This window comes from Tamandua tetradactyla, chromosome 13 (genome assembly GCF_023851605.1).
Source record: "Tamandua tetradactyla isolate mTamTet1 chromosome 13, mTamTet1.pri, whole genome shotgun sequence".
Lineage (NCBI taxonomy): Eukaryota > Metazoa > Chordata > Mammalia > Pilosa > Myrmecophagidae > Tamandua > Tamandua tetradactyla.
The window spans coordinates 15,164,855-15,181,757 of record NC_135339.1 but is presented as its reverse complement, the minus strand read 5'-3'; the positions used below and the strand labels follow the sequence as shown (position 1 = coordinate 15,181,757).

Genomic DNA, 16,903 nt, shown 5'->3' with positions numbered 1-16,903 from the left:
TTGCCACCTCTGGCTAACAGCTTGGCTAGCTGGGGCAATCTCTATTGTCAGTTCATAGGGAAGGGGTAAAGGTATAAGGATAGTCTCTAGCTCTGGTGGCAAAAGCAGCGAACACATTGACTCTGGACTGGGAAAGCTCTTTTGTCTACCAGAAATAATGTTCCAGTTTTCCTTTTTCACTCACATTCCTTTGGGCTTAATACCTAGATTTTTGCTTTTCAATTCTTTCAAACTGACTGGTTTCTCAGTCAGGTCCAGAAACCAATTCTGGCCATTTTAAGAAAGAGAAAGAGAGAAAGAGATTGAAAAAGAATATATTGATAGGAAAGTAGAACAACTAGGTTTGGAATATGACCAGGGATCAAAGGGTGCCTAGGCCAGGCTTGTGAGAACCCAGCCAGGGTCAGGCCACAGGGATAGCCTGGTAGGGGTTCTGCTTCTGGAACTCTGACCCCTGGGCACACATAGCTGCCCCTGATTGCTACCTCTTGCATCTTTGCATCATTCTCTGAAGATTTAAAGCCCTGAATGGGGGCGTGTGATTGGCTGAGTTAAGGCCTCAGGCCTGTGCACTAGCTGCCATAAAGCAGGAAAAGAAAAGGGGAATCAGTCAGTTATTACCTCAGTATTGCTACATAACAAAGTACAGGAAGCATTTAATCTGAGAATTTCTTAGCTCATGTGACTGAAATACACAGAAGTAGGTCCAGCTTCAGGTTTAGCTTGATCCAGGGAGCTTAGTATTTTCAGTCAGTGGCCTCACTCCATCTCAGCTCTGCTCCTCTCTACATTGTTTCCATTCCCAAGGAGGGTATCGCACTGTGGTTGCCTGGCTGCATTCTCTTAGGCTCAATTCCACCCAGAAGGGGGGCTTGCCTTTCTCTCAACAGTCCCAGGATGAGTCCCGGGTTTGGGTTGTTGGATGTGGTTTGGTTACATGCCTAGTTGGATGTGGTTTGGTTACATGCCTACTCCCGAGCCAATCAGGAGGGCCAGGGGATAAGCTATCTGATTGGCTAGGCGAGAGTCACGTGGCCTCCCCTGGTGTGGGGGTGGAGTCCGTCCCTCAGAAGTGCATCCGAGGAGCGGGAGGGTGTGGTTTCCCTTGGTTTCTGCCTTAGGGAAACGGTCATTTCAGTCAGTGAGACTGACTTTTATGAAATAGTCACAGCAATAAGTGAATAAATCCAGCACCTACCCTTGCCGCCAGCTTCAGGAGTCCATCTGCAGGCAGCACGAGCCTTCTGTCATGAAGGGAAGTATTAAGGATGAGAATGTGGCATATGAGCTTGGAGCAGACAGTCTGGGCATGGGGCATTGCCTTGTGCATAGATATATCTGTAACCAAGAAGCTTGCCCAACGAAACCCTGTCTCAGCAGCCAAGTGCGGTTACATTTCATTTGAACTTGCTAAAAAAATGAAGGCATTTGAACCCATCCATCACAATCTCTGTGGCTTTAACATGCTTTGAGAAACTGTTGAAAATGAACAGCTTAATAATTCTAACCTCCTTAATGATATCGTCTGGAGAGAGTATGGCCATAAGAAAGGAAAGTCACAAAACTGAATGAGAAAGCGCTGAGCCATAATGGAGAAGTTGTCAGCCGCTGAGGCGTAGCTGCCGTGAAAGCTTTAAGAAATATGCACGGCAGATAAATTGAGACCCATAAAAGTAAGATGTCGAGTGTGGCCTGCCGGTCGTTTCTTTCTTTTCAGGAAGAAGCCCTAACAGAGAAATAAAAAGAGCTCATTTGGTTACTTAGGTTCAGTCCGGAGCTAATGATTTCAGGAAATGGTTTGGAGATGGAGGAGGGGCTGGAAAGGAAACCTGAGTCGGCTTTGAGGATTTGGGACCTGGGGATTTATGGGTCCATTAGCGCAGAGCATCTTTTGAAAGTGTCCTCAAAGTGCCTTGCCTTTCATGGGCCTGCTGCTGATTAGCACCGACAGAGTGAACATTTTGATAGTGAACGTGAAGTTATTGGCGGTGCTTGAGGGCGTCTGTCAGGAATCCAGGGCGAGGTGTCAGGAAGACAGCTTGGGGGCTTATGCACAGGGTGCAGGAACAGGGAGGGGCCAGGGGCTGCTGGCTCCACCTCAATATTAATGTGCAGGTTTGGGGAGAGTGGAAACCAGCTTGGTCTTCTTTGCTCGGTGGGTGCGCACCTTCCCTTCTGCATTCACTGCCCCCTCAACCTCACCTGGCCAGCCTGTAACCACGCAGAAGGGGGCTTTTCTGAGCCCGGCCTTGCCCTGCTCTGCTCCCCTCTGTGGGTCTGCCTCAGATGCCCCCTCCTACAGGCTGAATCAGGGGCACGCCCTGCTCAGTATCCTTCCTCTCCATCAAGAGGCTGACTTATGTTCTGGGCTCCTGCCTCGGTTTCCTGATTACAACCTGTTGGCTTGTCATTGACCCTAGAATTGCATGGCTTAGGCCAAGGCCCGGCTGGGTATGTGTCCAGCCTGCCAGCAAGAGCCCCTGTTTGCATGGCATTGTTTCATTTAATATGGTCAACGACTTTGGGTGATACTGGTGTGGGTCTGTTTTACTGTTGAGGAGAGATTTACTTGCTCTAGACCAGGACATACGTGGTAGAGCCATGATTGGAAATTCGTATTTACTGTCTTCAGTGCCTACTTTCAAGATTATAGTATTCTTAGACTCCCAGTCCCTGGAGGCAGGCTTCCCCACATTGGAAAAATGTCGTGAAGTCTGGACACATCTTCTGTTTGAGGACACTTGTGGTCACTCTCCACTCTGCGCAACAGGGTACTTTGGACCAGACCTTCTGTTCATTGATTCCTGAACCAGGGTCAGTGTGACAATTTGTCAGTGTCCCAAGGTCTGGCTCATCTGGCCCAGCATTCCACAGAGAGGCCTTAGCAAGCTTGGTGGGCTGAATCTTCATGGTTCACGCTGTGATTATTGCAAAACCCTGAGTGCAAGAGCTGGTTGTGTTAATCTATACCTTACAGGTATATTCTGCCTACGTGGAAGGTGCTTCCCTAGGCTGTCCCTAGGAAGAGCAGGCTGCTTATAGTCTAATAGTAATAGCGAGGTTTGTGCACATGACTGACATTAAAAGAAATGCTGTACCTCTGCTCCAAGCTCTTCCACTTACTGTCTGTGAGACCTTGGACAAATAACTCAATCTCTCCTAGCCCAGTTTTCTACTTGCCCTGCTCTGCTCCCCTCTGTGGGTCTGCCTCAGATGCCCCCTCCTACAGGCTGAATCAGGGGCACGCCCTGCTCAGTATCCTTCCTCTCCATCAAGAGGCTGACTTATGTTCTGGGCTCCTGCCTCGGTTTCCTGATTACAACCTGTTGGCTTGTCATTGACCCTAGAATTGCATGGCCCCTCCTACAGGCTGAATCAGGGGCACGCCCTGCTCAGTATCCTTAAAATGGGGAGAGTTAAAAGCACCTGCCTCAAATTATTGTAATGAGGATTTGAGGAATTAACTACTGCTTATAAAACTCTTCAGCACAGTGCTTGGCATAAAGTAAACCTCCTTGAATGCTAGTTATGCAAGTGTAATGCTAAGTAATGAATAATTTATTTAACAAATATTTACAGAAGTCTTGATGAGTTCCAGAAACTGTTTTGCCTCAGTTTCCTGGTGGGGATAGAGGGAACAAAACAGACAAAATCATTGCTTTCATAGATCTTATATTTGCAAAATAGCAATGATTTCTATATAAACTATTGTGGAAGCCACCTTTCTTGGGAAAATTATATCTTATACTACGATATTATTTTTCTATAATTTTTGTTTTCAGTTAATGACATTCCTTAGAGATCTTTCTGATCCATATCTATGTCAGTGGTTCTTAGGGTTGGTGGGGGCCTGGGGGTGGGTGCCAGTTGTTCTCGTGGGGGACATTTGGCAATGGTGATTGGCACAGCTGGGAGGTGATGTTGACATTTTGGTAGGTAGAGGCCAGGAATGCTGCTGCATATCGTACAATGCACAGGGCAGTCCCCCACAACAGAGAATTGCCTGGCCCCAAATGTCAGTAGGGTCCTGACTGGGAAACCCTGGTCTATGCTTATATTTGCATCTATATTTCTCACAGAGATTTTAATGGTTGCTAGAAGTATGTGCAGCACATATAGCTTCTTATTTACTTGTTTATATAAGTGATTTCATCTTACCCTGGAGATTTATTTCCTTTTAATGACAGAAAAAAAAAAACCCTTAAAAACTTCCCATTAAAAATAATCTAGTCTCCTCTGATTTAAGAGTCTCTTTCATTTTAACTTAGTTACCTTCTAGTAAATGTTCCATCACTTTAAGCCCAGCCTCCTGCCTTTCCCTTCTCTATGGGTCTCTCGAGTGTGGCTCTGCCTCCTGAAATGGTCTTATGGTTCAGAGAGAAGCTCATGGCCTTGAAAAGGGCCAGAGGAAGGGCCCTTGTCTCAGGCTCACACCTGGGCCTTGTCCTCTGCGTGCTGCATGTGCTGTTGAAGGAGGAACCATGGCCTGATCTCCAGCATGGCTGGATCTGGGGGTCCCCTTCCCCTCACCCTTCATTCCCCAAACTTGACTTAGCTCTATCTTCAGTCATACTGAGGCCTCTGAGTTTTAACAATGCTGCCCAAAGGCTAGGTTCTGTAGTCACCTTGCTTCTTTATTATTATTTTTTTTTGGTGGCCCTTTAATTAACTCTGCCTTTAAAAATTGTATGTACCAAGGGTTGAGTTCATCAGCCCAGATGGCTTATCATCCTCTTTGGAGGAAACAAGACTACTCCTTGTTTTGTTTATTTACTAATTGTCCTTTATCCCCATTCCTCACTTTCATTTCCCTTCCTCCCCAATAAGTAGCCAGTCTGCCAAATTTAAAATATATCTGTTGTAAGGGTTCTTGTGTATGTGGTTTGTATGTGTGTAGTCGGTAGGGAAATTATTCTGCTCCTTATTTTCCTTTTATTAAAAATGATGTGTATGTGATTTGACCTCGATGCTTTTTCTCATGCTAATTTTTTTATGTGAAATTAGTTTTGTGAACTTTTGAAATGAAACAGGACTCAGGAAACCTTTTTCTTTTAACTCCACAGAGCTTTCTCTTCTCTTATTTTTGTGTAGTGTTCACGCATGTGGAAGCAGCTTGCTTTCTGAGGTTACCTGGCTATGTGCCCTTCCCCACGTGGATATGAACTTTTTCTTTCTTTCCTTTCTTTGCCCTGTCTTGCCCAATTTTGATTCTTCCAGTTGGTGGAAGGTAACCCTGGAGGGTCTCATGATGGACCCCTTGTGCTCTTCCAGGGTTGAGGAGGGCAAAACTCTCCCTAGTTTCTGCTGCTGTTCTTAAATTGGACTCCTGCATTCCAGTGAATTCCACCAGCCACCCCTGTTGTTTCTTCCTTCTTCCTCCTGTGCAGACCCTGGTACCATTCAGATCTTGGTGTTGATTTGTTCCCACCCGCTTGTATTTTAGGGCTCATGGGGGATACTTCATCCCCTAGTTTTCATGTAAACATAGTCCACGGATTTTGCTATCTAGTTGCTCTGTCTGTTTTTATTTGGGAATTTGGAGAGATGGAAGAATTATGCTGCTATCACCATCTTCCTAGAATCTACTCTCTTTACCTTGCACTTACATAAATTTACACGAATGGTGAGGTACTTTCAATCTCACTTGTGTTCCTGACTTTATTTTGCCGGGCGCTGTGCTATAAGATCCCTGCTATGTGTACTCAGGTCTATTATTTCTAATTGCTGCATAGTACTCCACAGGGATGGTACCCATCCATTCCCCTAATGATTGATACCCGGGTTATCTCCAATTTATCACCAAACATAAGTAAATCTGAGAATCATTGCTTTGTATTTGACCCTTATGAATGTGTCTGAGGATTTATTTATAATAATATATCCCAGGGACGGAATTACTGGGCAGAGGCTATACATACAGTGAAGCCAGTGGTTTTCCAGAAGGCGGATCCAGTTCTATTTCTAGCAGCTCTCACCAGGGGTTGCTCTGCTAGAACTTGGGGAGGCTCAGAGCCATCATCTCCAGACTGCTCTCTCTCCAAACACACCATTTCCGCTTGGAGGTGCGTGGGTCTCCTACTGGACTCTCAACAGCACCTGGGGCACACATCTGCTCTGCTCTGCTCTCAGCTACCTTCCCAGTCTCTCTGGGCTGTGGGATGTGGAAGCCCGAGGGTACTCCCTGCAGTCCACCCTGCCCCAGCCCCAGCCCTAGAGCCCTAGCCCAGAAAGGCTCTCTCTCTCCTTTCTTTTCTTGTCTGACAGGGCCTTCTCATAGGACCTATCCTAGATCTCGTCTAGAGTCCTTCTTTAGTACTCTGTTCAGAGCTCCTACTATTGTTCTTAATATAGGGGGAGTTTCTAGAATGTAAAAATCCCCTTTTATCACTCTTTCAAGTCTCGCTTGCAAGACTACAGACTCTCTAGCTCAATGAGAAGGTTTTAAGTCTTCTTAAATTCACCTGAGAAAATTTTAAACATTACTGATGCTTGGTTTACCATGTAAAGAATTAAACCAGATTCCTTGGGAGTGGAATCTTGGCATCAGCCAGGGCTGAGAACCACTGTTCAGGGGACTTGAGGCAGCATCGAGATTTCAAGCTCATTAGAGACCCTTTTGTTCTAGGCAGATGGTTTTAACCTCTCCATCTGCATGGAAGGACACGACTGATTTTGTTGCATGTCATAGCATCAGTGTGTGGGAAGCTACAGAGCAACGGTATTAAAAGAATTTAAATAGTAAATGTATGCAACACATGCACACACATATGTGAAGTGTATAAAGACAGCTTAACAAGGGGAAACATTGTCAATCTTTGGAAGTCTCTGCGTGCTTCTCACCATCCCCACCTTCTCCCTTTCCCAGATATGATCCTTATCCTGAATATTTTGTATATGATTTCTTTGCTTTAATATACATGTGTGTGTGGGTGTGTGTGTACTCTCTAAACAATATAATGTTTAGCTTTGCGATATTTTCAATTAATTTAAATGGAAACATTGTATATGTAGTCAATTACTTCCTTTTTTGACTTTGCATGGAAATTTTTTTCTCATTCCATTTTTCTGCCTCTGTATTTTGGAGGTTCTACCACTCTCAATGCTTACCTTTTAGTGGCTAAATTAGCATACATACTTAAAAAGTTCTAAAGTTAATATAAATATATATATACTATATAAATATATTAGATATATATTATATAAATAAAATATATTAAAAATATATACCTTTATCCTATTTCTGAACAGATAGAACTTTTTACTCGTCATGCTGTTCCCAACTGATATGATATTGTCCAGTATTATAGTTCTTTTTAAAATCTTCAAATTATCTACTATTATTATTTTTAAGTCAATATTTGTTTAGAGTGGTCTAAACAAATCAATTTTTATTAATTTTAAAATTTATCTTTGTTCAACATTCCTTCTAGCATCTCACAGAAAATATCTATCCAGGATATTTTTCTTCTTCTTGAAGTTTTTTCTTTAGAATTTCCTTTAGTAGTCAACTCATTTTTTTTTTTTTTCAGCATTGGCAGGCATGGGAATCAAACCCGGGTCTCCGGCATGGCAGGCGAAAACTCTGCCTGCTGAGCCACTATGTCCCGCCCTCATTTTTTTTTCTGAAATGTCTGTATTTTTCTTTTGTCCCTGAAAGATAGTTTCTTTGACTATGGTTATTTTTCTCTTAGCCCACTAAAAATATTATCCCATTGCCCTTTTTTTTTTTTTCAAAAACATTTTTTTTATTAATTAAAAAAAGAATTAACAAAACAATTAGAAATCATTCCAATCTACATGTACAATCAGTAATTCTTAATAACATCACATGGTTGCATATTCATCATTTCTTAGTACATTTGCATCGATTTAGAAAAAGAAATAAAAAGACAACAGAATAAGCCATTGCCCTTTTGATTGTGTTGTTGCAACTAAGAAATCAGCCATCATTCTCATTTTTAGGTAATCTCTCTTCTCTCAGGTTGATAAAATGAGACATTGACATTGATAAAATGAGACATTTTGTGCAGTTCACTGTTATGTGAATTTGATGAATTCTCAACCATTCACTCTTTACACATTGCTTCCTCCCCATTCTTTTCCCTTCTCTTCTCTTCTCTGGGATTCAGATTATATGTATTTAGAACTTTTCACTCTATACTCCACACCACTTAAACATCTGAGATTTGGATTAGCTGCTCTCATGTTATGTATATATATAAATGTCTTATGGATGTTTCGTTCTTAGTCTTCACTTCGGCTTTTTCCTCCTCTTATCCCCTTTTCTCCCTTTATACCTCCTCACCACTCCTCACTGCTTACACCTTTTAAGGCCTGCCTTCCATTCCCGTTCACTGCCTCCACCTTCCCTGTCCTAACTTCTACAGGCCTCATTAATCTCCTACTTTTTGTGTCTTTCACAGCACTTATTATTCTCTGCATTAGATAATAATGATGTAGAGCAATGAGCACTGGACTTGGAGTCTGAGGACCTGAGTTCAAATTCTGGCTCTACCACTTAATAGCTCTGTAACCTTGGGTAAGTCACTTGTCTTCCTGACTGTCATGTCCTCAGTTGTGAACTGGTGACGGCAGGGTTGTTAGGAAGACTATTTTAGATCACGTCTGCAGCATCCCCAGCACAGTGCACAGTATTGGATTTGACATAAACTTCTCAGGTGACCCTCAGGGTGTCCCTTTGCCTCTCTGCTTCAGAATGAAGTCATGTCTGGCAGACTAGTGGTCAAGTTGCTGGATCCCAGTGGAAAAACTGTGGAAATATGATTTTGACACAACCTTTAGGTGAAGAAGCCCTTATTAGAAAGAAATCCCTATCTTGTATGCCTTAAATCAGTTCCCCTTCAACCCATTTTCCATATCCTTCTTCTGCTTAGGAAATACCAATAGTTCCCCTGCTCTCAAAATTAAGAGAGCCCACAGCGAGGGGTGTGGGCAGTGCCTGTAATGTTGCATGCGGTGAGGGAGAGAGAAGCCTAGAGAACTAAGCAGGGAACAGGGGCATGGAACCAGGTGTAGATTGTTCCTGAGCCTGGACTCTGCCTGAAGTCAATAGGAAATGATTCAAGGGTGTTAGATGGAGGAGAGACACGACGTGGCCATTTTGTTATAACTGGTCACTTATATTAAAATGTCGAGTCCTATTCAAATTTAACTAAGTCTTTCATCCAGTGCAGCACAGCACTCCACTCCTCTCCAACCCCCAGCCCAGGCTGGACTTCAGCTTGAGGTGCTTGAGGATGGGAGTGTAGCTTCTAACTCTTTTCCCCCCAAACCCCTGCCCTGCCTTCGTCTCCCCTTACTGCTCCATTTCGGGTAACCTTATTGGGTCTAGATCCTGTGGTGCTGGGGAAAGGAAAGGTGAGGGACATTGCCAAGGCTCTTTACAGATATTGAGTGTGCCCTTTCAGTCTCTTGGCTGTCACTGCTTCTCTGGCTGATCTGATTGGCAGCTGAGGCCTCTAGGTGGCAGCACCAGAGTGCATCCTATCTCTTGCTTGGGGTGTTTGTGACATTTCTTCACTTCCATCCATCCCGTCTCCCTAGCTTCTACTTATTTAGCTTGGTTGGGAAGCAGGTGGCTGGTTTGCTTTCCTTTTGGTACGTCCTGGGCAAGGAGGAAGCATGTGGCCCCAGTTGTGTTGGTTATCTTTAAAAGGTGGGGCATTTGCTGGTGAGGCATCTCTGTGTCCTCTGAGACCAAGGGCCATGGTTGCCCATTACAAAGCATAGGGAAGTTCTCCTTCATGTCCTATTAGATGGGAAAGAAATGGGAGTGCTGTGACTACAGGTAAGCCAGTGGCTTGACAAGTGCCCTTAGGATTCAGCTGGGGGGTAAAGTCACATATCTGTTGTGGGGCCAACCTCCATGGCCAGCCATCCCTCATCCTTTCTGCTCCCCAGCGTGGGATCCAGAAGAGGGATTGGAGTTCTGACCTAGGGATGGGACTTTCTTGGGAAGGCAAGATGGAGAGTTGAGGGTGCTGGTAGAAGGACAGCTCTAGGTGCCATCCATGAATTCTGGCGTTGGAATGTGCTGCCTGTGCTGGGACATTGTTCTAAGGTCTAAGCCGTCCTAAGGAGGCCACGGGGACCAGATGGACAGATCACATAGTCAAAGCTTTGCACGATCATGGAGCTGAGCAGCCCAGCTACCCTCTACCTCTTGCTATGTCAGTGACAATAAGTGACCCCACTGAGTATATGGTGTATGTGTATGTGTAAAGGGACAATGTGGTGGAATTCACTTCTCCCCCATGTGACAGGACCCAGCATTTCCACAGCTATTTATTTTTACTTTATAAAATGATTTTAAATTCTTTATCTGAGTTGAAAGTCATCATATGCCAATGATGTTAGATGGGTTAAAATTATCATTTAAATGTCAAAAGAGAAGCTGAGGGCTTGGCTGGAGATGACATAGCCAGGTAAGAGCAGAATTGGGCATCAATCCAGGTCTTCTGATTCTCCCCCTTCTCCCCCTACCCCCTGAACCCTAATACTCTCTATGGCCTGATCCACCAAACACATCACCTGCCATATATTACCCAGGTAAGGGCAGCTCCCTAAAGTCCTTTCCAGGGATTGCCATTGACTTATAAACATTTATAAGGCCAGACCTGGACCTTAGAAAATTTTGTTCTTTGAGTTAAATTGACACTTAATTAGGTACCCCCCCCCTTTGTTTTTTTTACATGGGCAGGCACTGGGAGTCGAACCCAGGTCCTCTGGCATGGCAGGCAAGCATTCCTGCCTGCTGAGCCACCATGGCCCGCCCTAGGTACCCCTTTTATGAAACTATTTACCTAGTGTCCACGGGTTTACAGAGTAAGTCTTTTCCCTTTCTTAAGGGAAAATATGGTTTTCAGTGCTCATTTATGGGGTACAAAGAGATAACTAAGGCTGTAATCGTAAGTCATTCTTGACTAGTCATTAAAGCAGGACTCTCCTCAGGGCACTGCTTGTTTGCTTGTATTTGTAATCGATAGAGCTATAATTCTACCTCATTATGAATTCCTTGCTTACTCAATTAATCCAAATTAGTGTGGCTTAATGTGAAGGAAAGCCTGCTAAACCGAGGTCCCAGTAGAAACACTGCCCCTGGTTGCTCTGGACCAAGATGCCGCCTCTGCGGCCCGAGGCAGGTGGCTGAAGAGCTCTTGTAGCCTTTCCCTTCTCCACCACCCTCGAAGACATGTAGACTCATCAGCAGAGTATAGGAGAGGGACCAGGGGGTGAAGGTGGCAAGGTAAGAGTTTGCAGAATCTGCTGAGTTTTTTTTCTTTTAAACCCAGGAATTATTAGCCGAGAAGATGCAGAAGATCTCCTTGAGAACATGACGGAGGGAGCGTTTCTTGTCCGGGTCAGTGAGAAAATCTGGGGCTACACCCTCTCCTACCGCCTGCAGAAGGGATTCAAGCACTTTCTGGTGGATGCCTCTGGGGATTTTTACAGCTTCCTGGGAGTGGACCCCAATCGCCATGCAACGCTCACAGATCTCATTGATTTCCACAAGGTATCCCTTTTGTGGGTACTGGTTGGGGAATGTTACTGGGAGAACCTTGAGCTGAAGAGAGGGCAGGGTAGGTAGAGCATGGCTGGAGGTCTTCTGAGAGATGGGGATGTGAGCAGGCAGTGCCGGAAAGGCCACAGAGATGTAGAGCCTCAGGGCAGAAGAGGCCAGAGATTGTATAGATCAGGCTCTGGGGCCCCCTGTTCTCTCTGGTTCAGCCTCTCACCCACCCAGCACCTCTAATCCCATTCCCTATGCCTCATCTCATTTGGTCAGCCCCCTCCAAGCTCACATATCAACCCCCCAACTCATCTCCAGGAATACCCCTCTTGTAGATATTCTGGTCAAACTTCTGGCAACTCAGAGAAGTGTAATGGGCAACCCCACAATTTTAGAAGCTTTTCTAATCGCGGGGTTCCTATTGCCTTTAGTTGAGTTCTAGCCTCATTGCTTAATATGTGGGTGACCTTGAGCAGTTTCTGTTTTCCAAATGTGCAAATGGATATAAAAAATACTTAGCTTGTAACTCCTTGGGGCATTAAGTGAGGTAATGTACATAACCATGCTCTGGAATGTAAAGTGGTTGAGAAAGTTTTTGCTTCCTAGGACTCTTTTTGTTATTTGTCCCCCTTACCTTGGACCCCACGTTGGGAAAGGTGTTGTCTTCCATTTATGTAGTAAGAAGCAATTCTGTGTAAATGTGGCTGTTCACATCAGTAGCAACCGAGAGAAAGCCAGAGGTGGAACTCAGTGACTCAGGAGGGCAGGACCTCAGCGGATCTTAGACAGAGGATGGTGGTAGCTCAGGGGTCCAACATCTCTTGGTCCCCAAGCTTTGCAGGTACAGAAGGATTCTGAGAATTTCTTGACTGTCACATGGGGCCTTTGCTATAATAGGGAATCTTGGGCTGATATCCTTTTCTCTTCATGGCCATCCCCAGGGCTCCAGGGAACAGCTCTTAATCTGGCTTTATAAGTCAAGCACAATGGAAAATCTTCCCTTTACAAATACCAGGATGCTGGGTTTAGAGTACGGGCTTGAAAGATGGGCTAAGCAGGATCTTGGCAGATTCCTGCTTGTGTTGAGAAGAGCCGGAAGAAAGGGAAAGGGAAGGAAAGTGTGGCTGTTGGCACTTCTCTGTGCAAAGCCCTGTGCCAGTTGCTCTACATCCATGATCTCTTTCGATCTTCATATTGCTCTGGGAGGGAAGATTTAAGTCCCATTTCACAGATCAGGAAGCCAAGGCCAAGGAGCTTGGGCAACTTGTCTAGCTTGTTACAACTGGTACCAGCTAAGCTCAGGCGTTAAGCCTCGGGCTGCCTCTAAAGATTTTGTTTTTTCCTCTAGGCCACATGGTTTTCTTTCTGTGTCCAGTTTCATTTGCTTTGAGCAGTGATGAGCTCCCCGTCCCTGGAAGTGTGCAAGCAAAGGGAAAGTGTCCATCCCTTGGGCATACTGTGGATAGGGTTTCTACACCCAAAGTTCCAGCTAGGTATACTTTGAAGGTTTCCAAGTCTAAGCTTTCCAGACTGCCAGGTCAGTTCGTAACACTCTTGAATATCATCTAAACCCATATGGCGATCTGGTGGCCAGCTTTTATAAATTAAAACTTTAATTACACAATTAATAACTTCACTCTAAGAAAAATCAAATGCAATACAAAGTGAATGCGTCCTTCACTTCATTTCCCAATACCATCCCCAATCTTGGATTATCAGTTTGCCATATTCTTATCTGAGTATTTTTCTGGGCATTTACATGGTAATTTGTGTACCTAAGGAAATACATAGTTTTGGTATTTTTTCACATAAATTGGATAATTCTTTATATATAGCTTAGAAACCTGATTTTAAAAATACTTAATAAATCATAGAAAGTAGCTTAAGAAAAACATAATCCTTAGAATCATGCTGCCAAATTTTAAATCCCAACTTCATTTCTGTGTGAGACTTTGGGCAACTATTCAAACTTTTCATGCCTAATTTCCTTCTCCATGAGATGGGTTTAATAATAGCACTTACCTTATAGGGTCACTATGAGATTTAAATCAGATATCACTGTGTAAGATGATGAAACAAGATACCTGACACCTGTAAGTTATCAGGAAATGCTGGCTATTCTACTCAAAAATGTGTCTAGAAGATCTTTCCATGTCAATATATGTGCTCTTTCTTTGTAAATAGTCCATGGTATTTCAAGGTATGGATGTGCATTACAGCTTAGTTAACTATTTTCCTTTTGATTGTCACTACATAGCTTCCAGTTTTTAATGATCATAAATAGTGCTGCAGAGACCTTGTTTATGCCATTTGGGGCACATGTGCCGGTAGGATGGATCCCTAGAACTGGAATTGCTGGATAGAAGAGGAACCACATTTTAATTTGAAAAGATCTGCCAAGATTGTCCTTCATAAATGTGGTGCCAATTCATGTTCCTGCCAAAGCTGTATGAGGTTGTTTCCTCATACTGCTGCCAACACTGGGGATTATTAGTTACTTATTATTTTTTTTTCCGTCAGAGGGGCAGACACTGTATCTCACTGTTGTTTAGTTTGCAGTTCTCTGATTACCACTGAGGCTGAGGATCTTTGCACATGTTTAATGGTCTCCTGGATTTCTTCTTCTGTGAATTAACTGTTCATATCCTTTGTCCATTTTTTTTTCTGTTTAGATGTCTCTTTCTTATTACGGTATCAATTTTTCCAGCTACTAAATTGCTCTTTAGTTATGTCCATCCTGTTTTTCAGTTCTGCTATTGAAAATTTTCTTTTTAAATGGTCATGTTTTTCATTTCCAGCTTCTTTTTCTGTAATAGCCCATTCTTGTTTCACAGATGACTAATATTATTCCATTGAGAAGATTAAGACATGCCTCTTAAGGCTTATTCTGTTTGTTTTATGAATATGATATTTTCTTAGGAGACAGTTCTGTTGTTAAGCTTGGCATCTTTCTTTTATGATTGTGGTTTCCCATAAACATTTATGACTTTCGAAGTCATATTTGAACTTTAAATTTCCTGTTTATACATCAGTGGACACAGTTTCTATTTCCCATCTCTAGTCTTCAGGCTATAAGGGTTAGAGTTGTCATCTTTTGGGCATGGGAGCATCCTTAACTTTTCAGCTAAGAACTGCATACCATTTCCACACTTCCTTATCTGACTGAGGCAACACCTCTATTGCCTAGGGTTCCCCGGTCTGTCCCACAGATGCCTGCTCAAGTCCCCAGAGAGCTAGGGGGCATTTTCTCCTCTAGCAATCTCATCCTGGATGTCTTTTGGTATTCTTCAACATATTTGCTTTGTTGAAAGCCTTCCTTCTTAATTTCTAGTACCTTTATGGATTTTTTTTTGGTAAACCTATAATTTCTCTAATAAAATACATATTTTAATTATCATAAATAAAATAAGACAACTTCAGTAAAAACCAGGGGGAAAAGGTTCCCATAATTAGGTAGACCAAGAATTAAATAAAGCTTTGATATAAAAGATTCTTATTAAACAACACGAAAAGCACTAAGACATTCATTCAACAGCTATTCATTGAGCCTCACTTTGTCCAAGTGACTGCAGATTCCCTTTCTTGCAGAGCTTTTCATTGTGAAAAATAACATATATACAAAAAAAGCAATGAATTTCAAAGCACACTGCAACAGTTAGTTGTAGAAAAGATTTCGGAGTTTGGTATGGGTTACAATTCTGCAATTTTAGGTTTTTCCTTCTAGTTGCTACAAGATACTGGAGACTAAATGAAATACTAATATAATGATTCAGCAATGATATGTATTTGTTAAATTCTGTCTTCTCTGTTATGACTTTACCTTTTCCTTTGATCTTTCTCCCAATCCTTAGGGATATTTGCGCTATACCCATTCTAACTTTTTGTTAGAATGTTGAAAAGGGCTATTGATAATATGGGATGGGGGATGGAACTAGTTGATGTTCTACAGAGGCTGAGCCCTCTGGGTTTCAAGATGCCTGGGAACCCATCTGAAGGTTGTAGGTTTCTGGAAAGTAATCATAGTACATGGAATCTTTGTAGAATCTCAGATAAAGCCCATTGTGTTCTTTAGGGTTGGTAGGAGTGGTTTTGCTTGGGCTTTAGCAAATCGTGATAAATACCAATGTCTAGCTGAAGCTTGGGTAAGAGTAGTCTCCTGACTCAGTTTGAACTCTCTCAGCCACTGATGCCTTATTTGTTAATATGGGTTTGTTTTTTAAAAGAGATTTTTTCCCAGTCATTTCTAGAATTTGGCTTGAGAGGGAGGCAGATGCATGTTCTCTGTCTTTCTGTCTTGATTCGGTCTTTCTCTGGTGGGTGTTTATTTTCATATCTTGATTATAAACAAGTTTTCCTCTTTTTTTTTTCCCATTTAGGAGGAAATTATCACCGTTTCAGGGGGAGAGTTGCTGCAGGAACCCTGTGGACAGAGGGACAGCCCACCAGACTACCATCTGTTGTTCGAATGACTTTTTTTCTCCTTATCAGTTGGACTTCTTTGGGCATCCTTTTTTTGAACACAAACTTAAGAATTTTTCAATTCGAACCTGTGGAGGGCCAGGAGCAATCAATCAGGCCCTAGCAGCGAAAGTACCCATAACATTGGGGCAAAATGTCCCCAAGAGTTAAACAATGACCAATGTTAGAAAACTGAGGGAACGGGCATTTTTTTGTTTTGGCAACAGCTGATGGCATTTTTCTGCTTCTATGATTACACTTGCTTGCTAGCAACTGCAAACCACAACATGATTTTAGTCTTTATAAGCACACCTTGAAAACCTCAGAGGGAGCTGCTCTCTGAATCTTCCTTCTTAGAGATTTCTGAGGCAGTCACTGGCCAACTAATAAAGACTCCCAATTGGCTTGCAGTTTTGAATTGTGTGGTCTCTCTTTTGGTGCGCCCCACAACAGAACCCCGTGGCTTTCTGGAAGACACATCACTATCCAGAGGAAAAAATATATTTGTATGTCTCAGGAGATATTAAATATATGGCATCTGTGTTACTGGTCCCCAACCCAAGGCCCAGGACAGAAATTGCGAATGATTGATGTAACTCTTTCATGAAGGGCGTAGACATGACCTTCAAAGAAAATGAGCCTTTTTGTTTTGCCCTTGCTGCCTAAACTGAGCTCTTAGAGCACACAGATCATGTTTTAATAATCCAAAATAATTCCAGTGCCGAACTCTGAATTGCATATATGGCAGACATTCAATAAACACTTGTTAAATGAATGCACTTTCTGACACCATTCAGCAATGCTTCCTAATAAGTTATTTCCTACTTGTAATCATTTATAAAGTCATAGAGATTATAGAAAAAGATAACGAATGATATATATGGAAGACATAGCTGCTGTGCCTTTAATACATGT

General features: G+C 42.9%; 1 protein-coding gene across 3 annotated transcripts in view; it reads left to right on the top strand.

Moving 5' to 3' along the window:
• SH2D4B (SH2 domain containing 4B) overlaps nt 1-16,388 on the top strand; it is a 113,638-nt gene extending 97,250 nt beyond the window's left edge. For 2 of the 3 annotated variants that reach the window (XM_077124732.1, XM_077124731.1), the window contains exons 7-8: nt 11,313-11,533; nt 15,907-16,120. In XM_077124732.1, coding sequence (XP_076980847.1) covers nt 11,313-11,533; nt 15,907-15,999 — 314 coding nt within the window. In that variant the 3' untranslated portion in view covers nt 16,000-16,120. Of the gene's footprint in view, nt 1-11,312; nt 11,534-15,906 lie in introns of all 3 variants that reach the window. The other variant, XM_077124733.1, reaches the window with a different exon arrangement.
• Nucleotides 16,389-16,903: the final 515 nt, after the last annotated feature.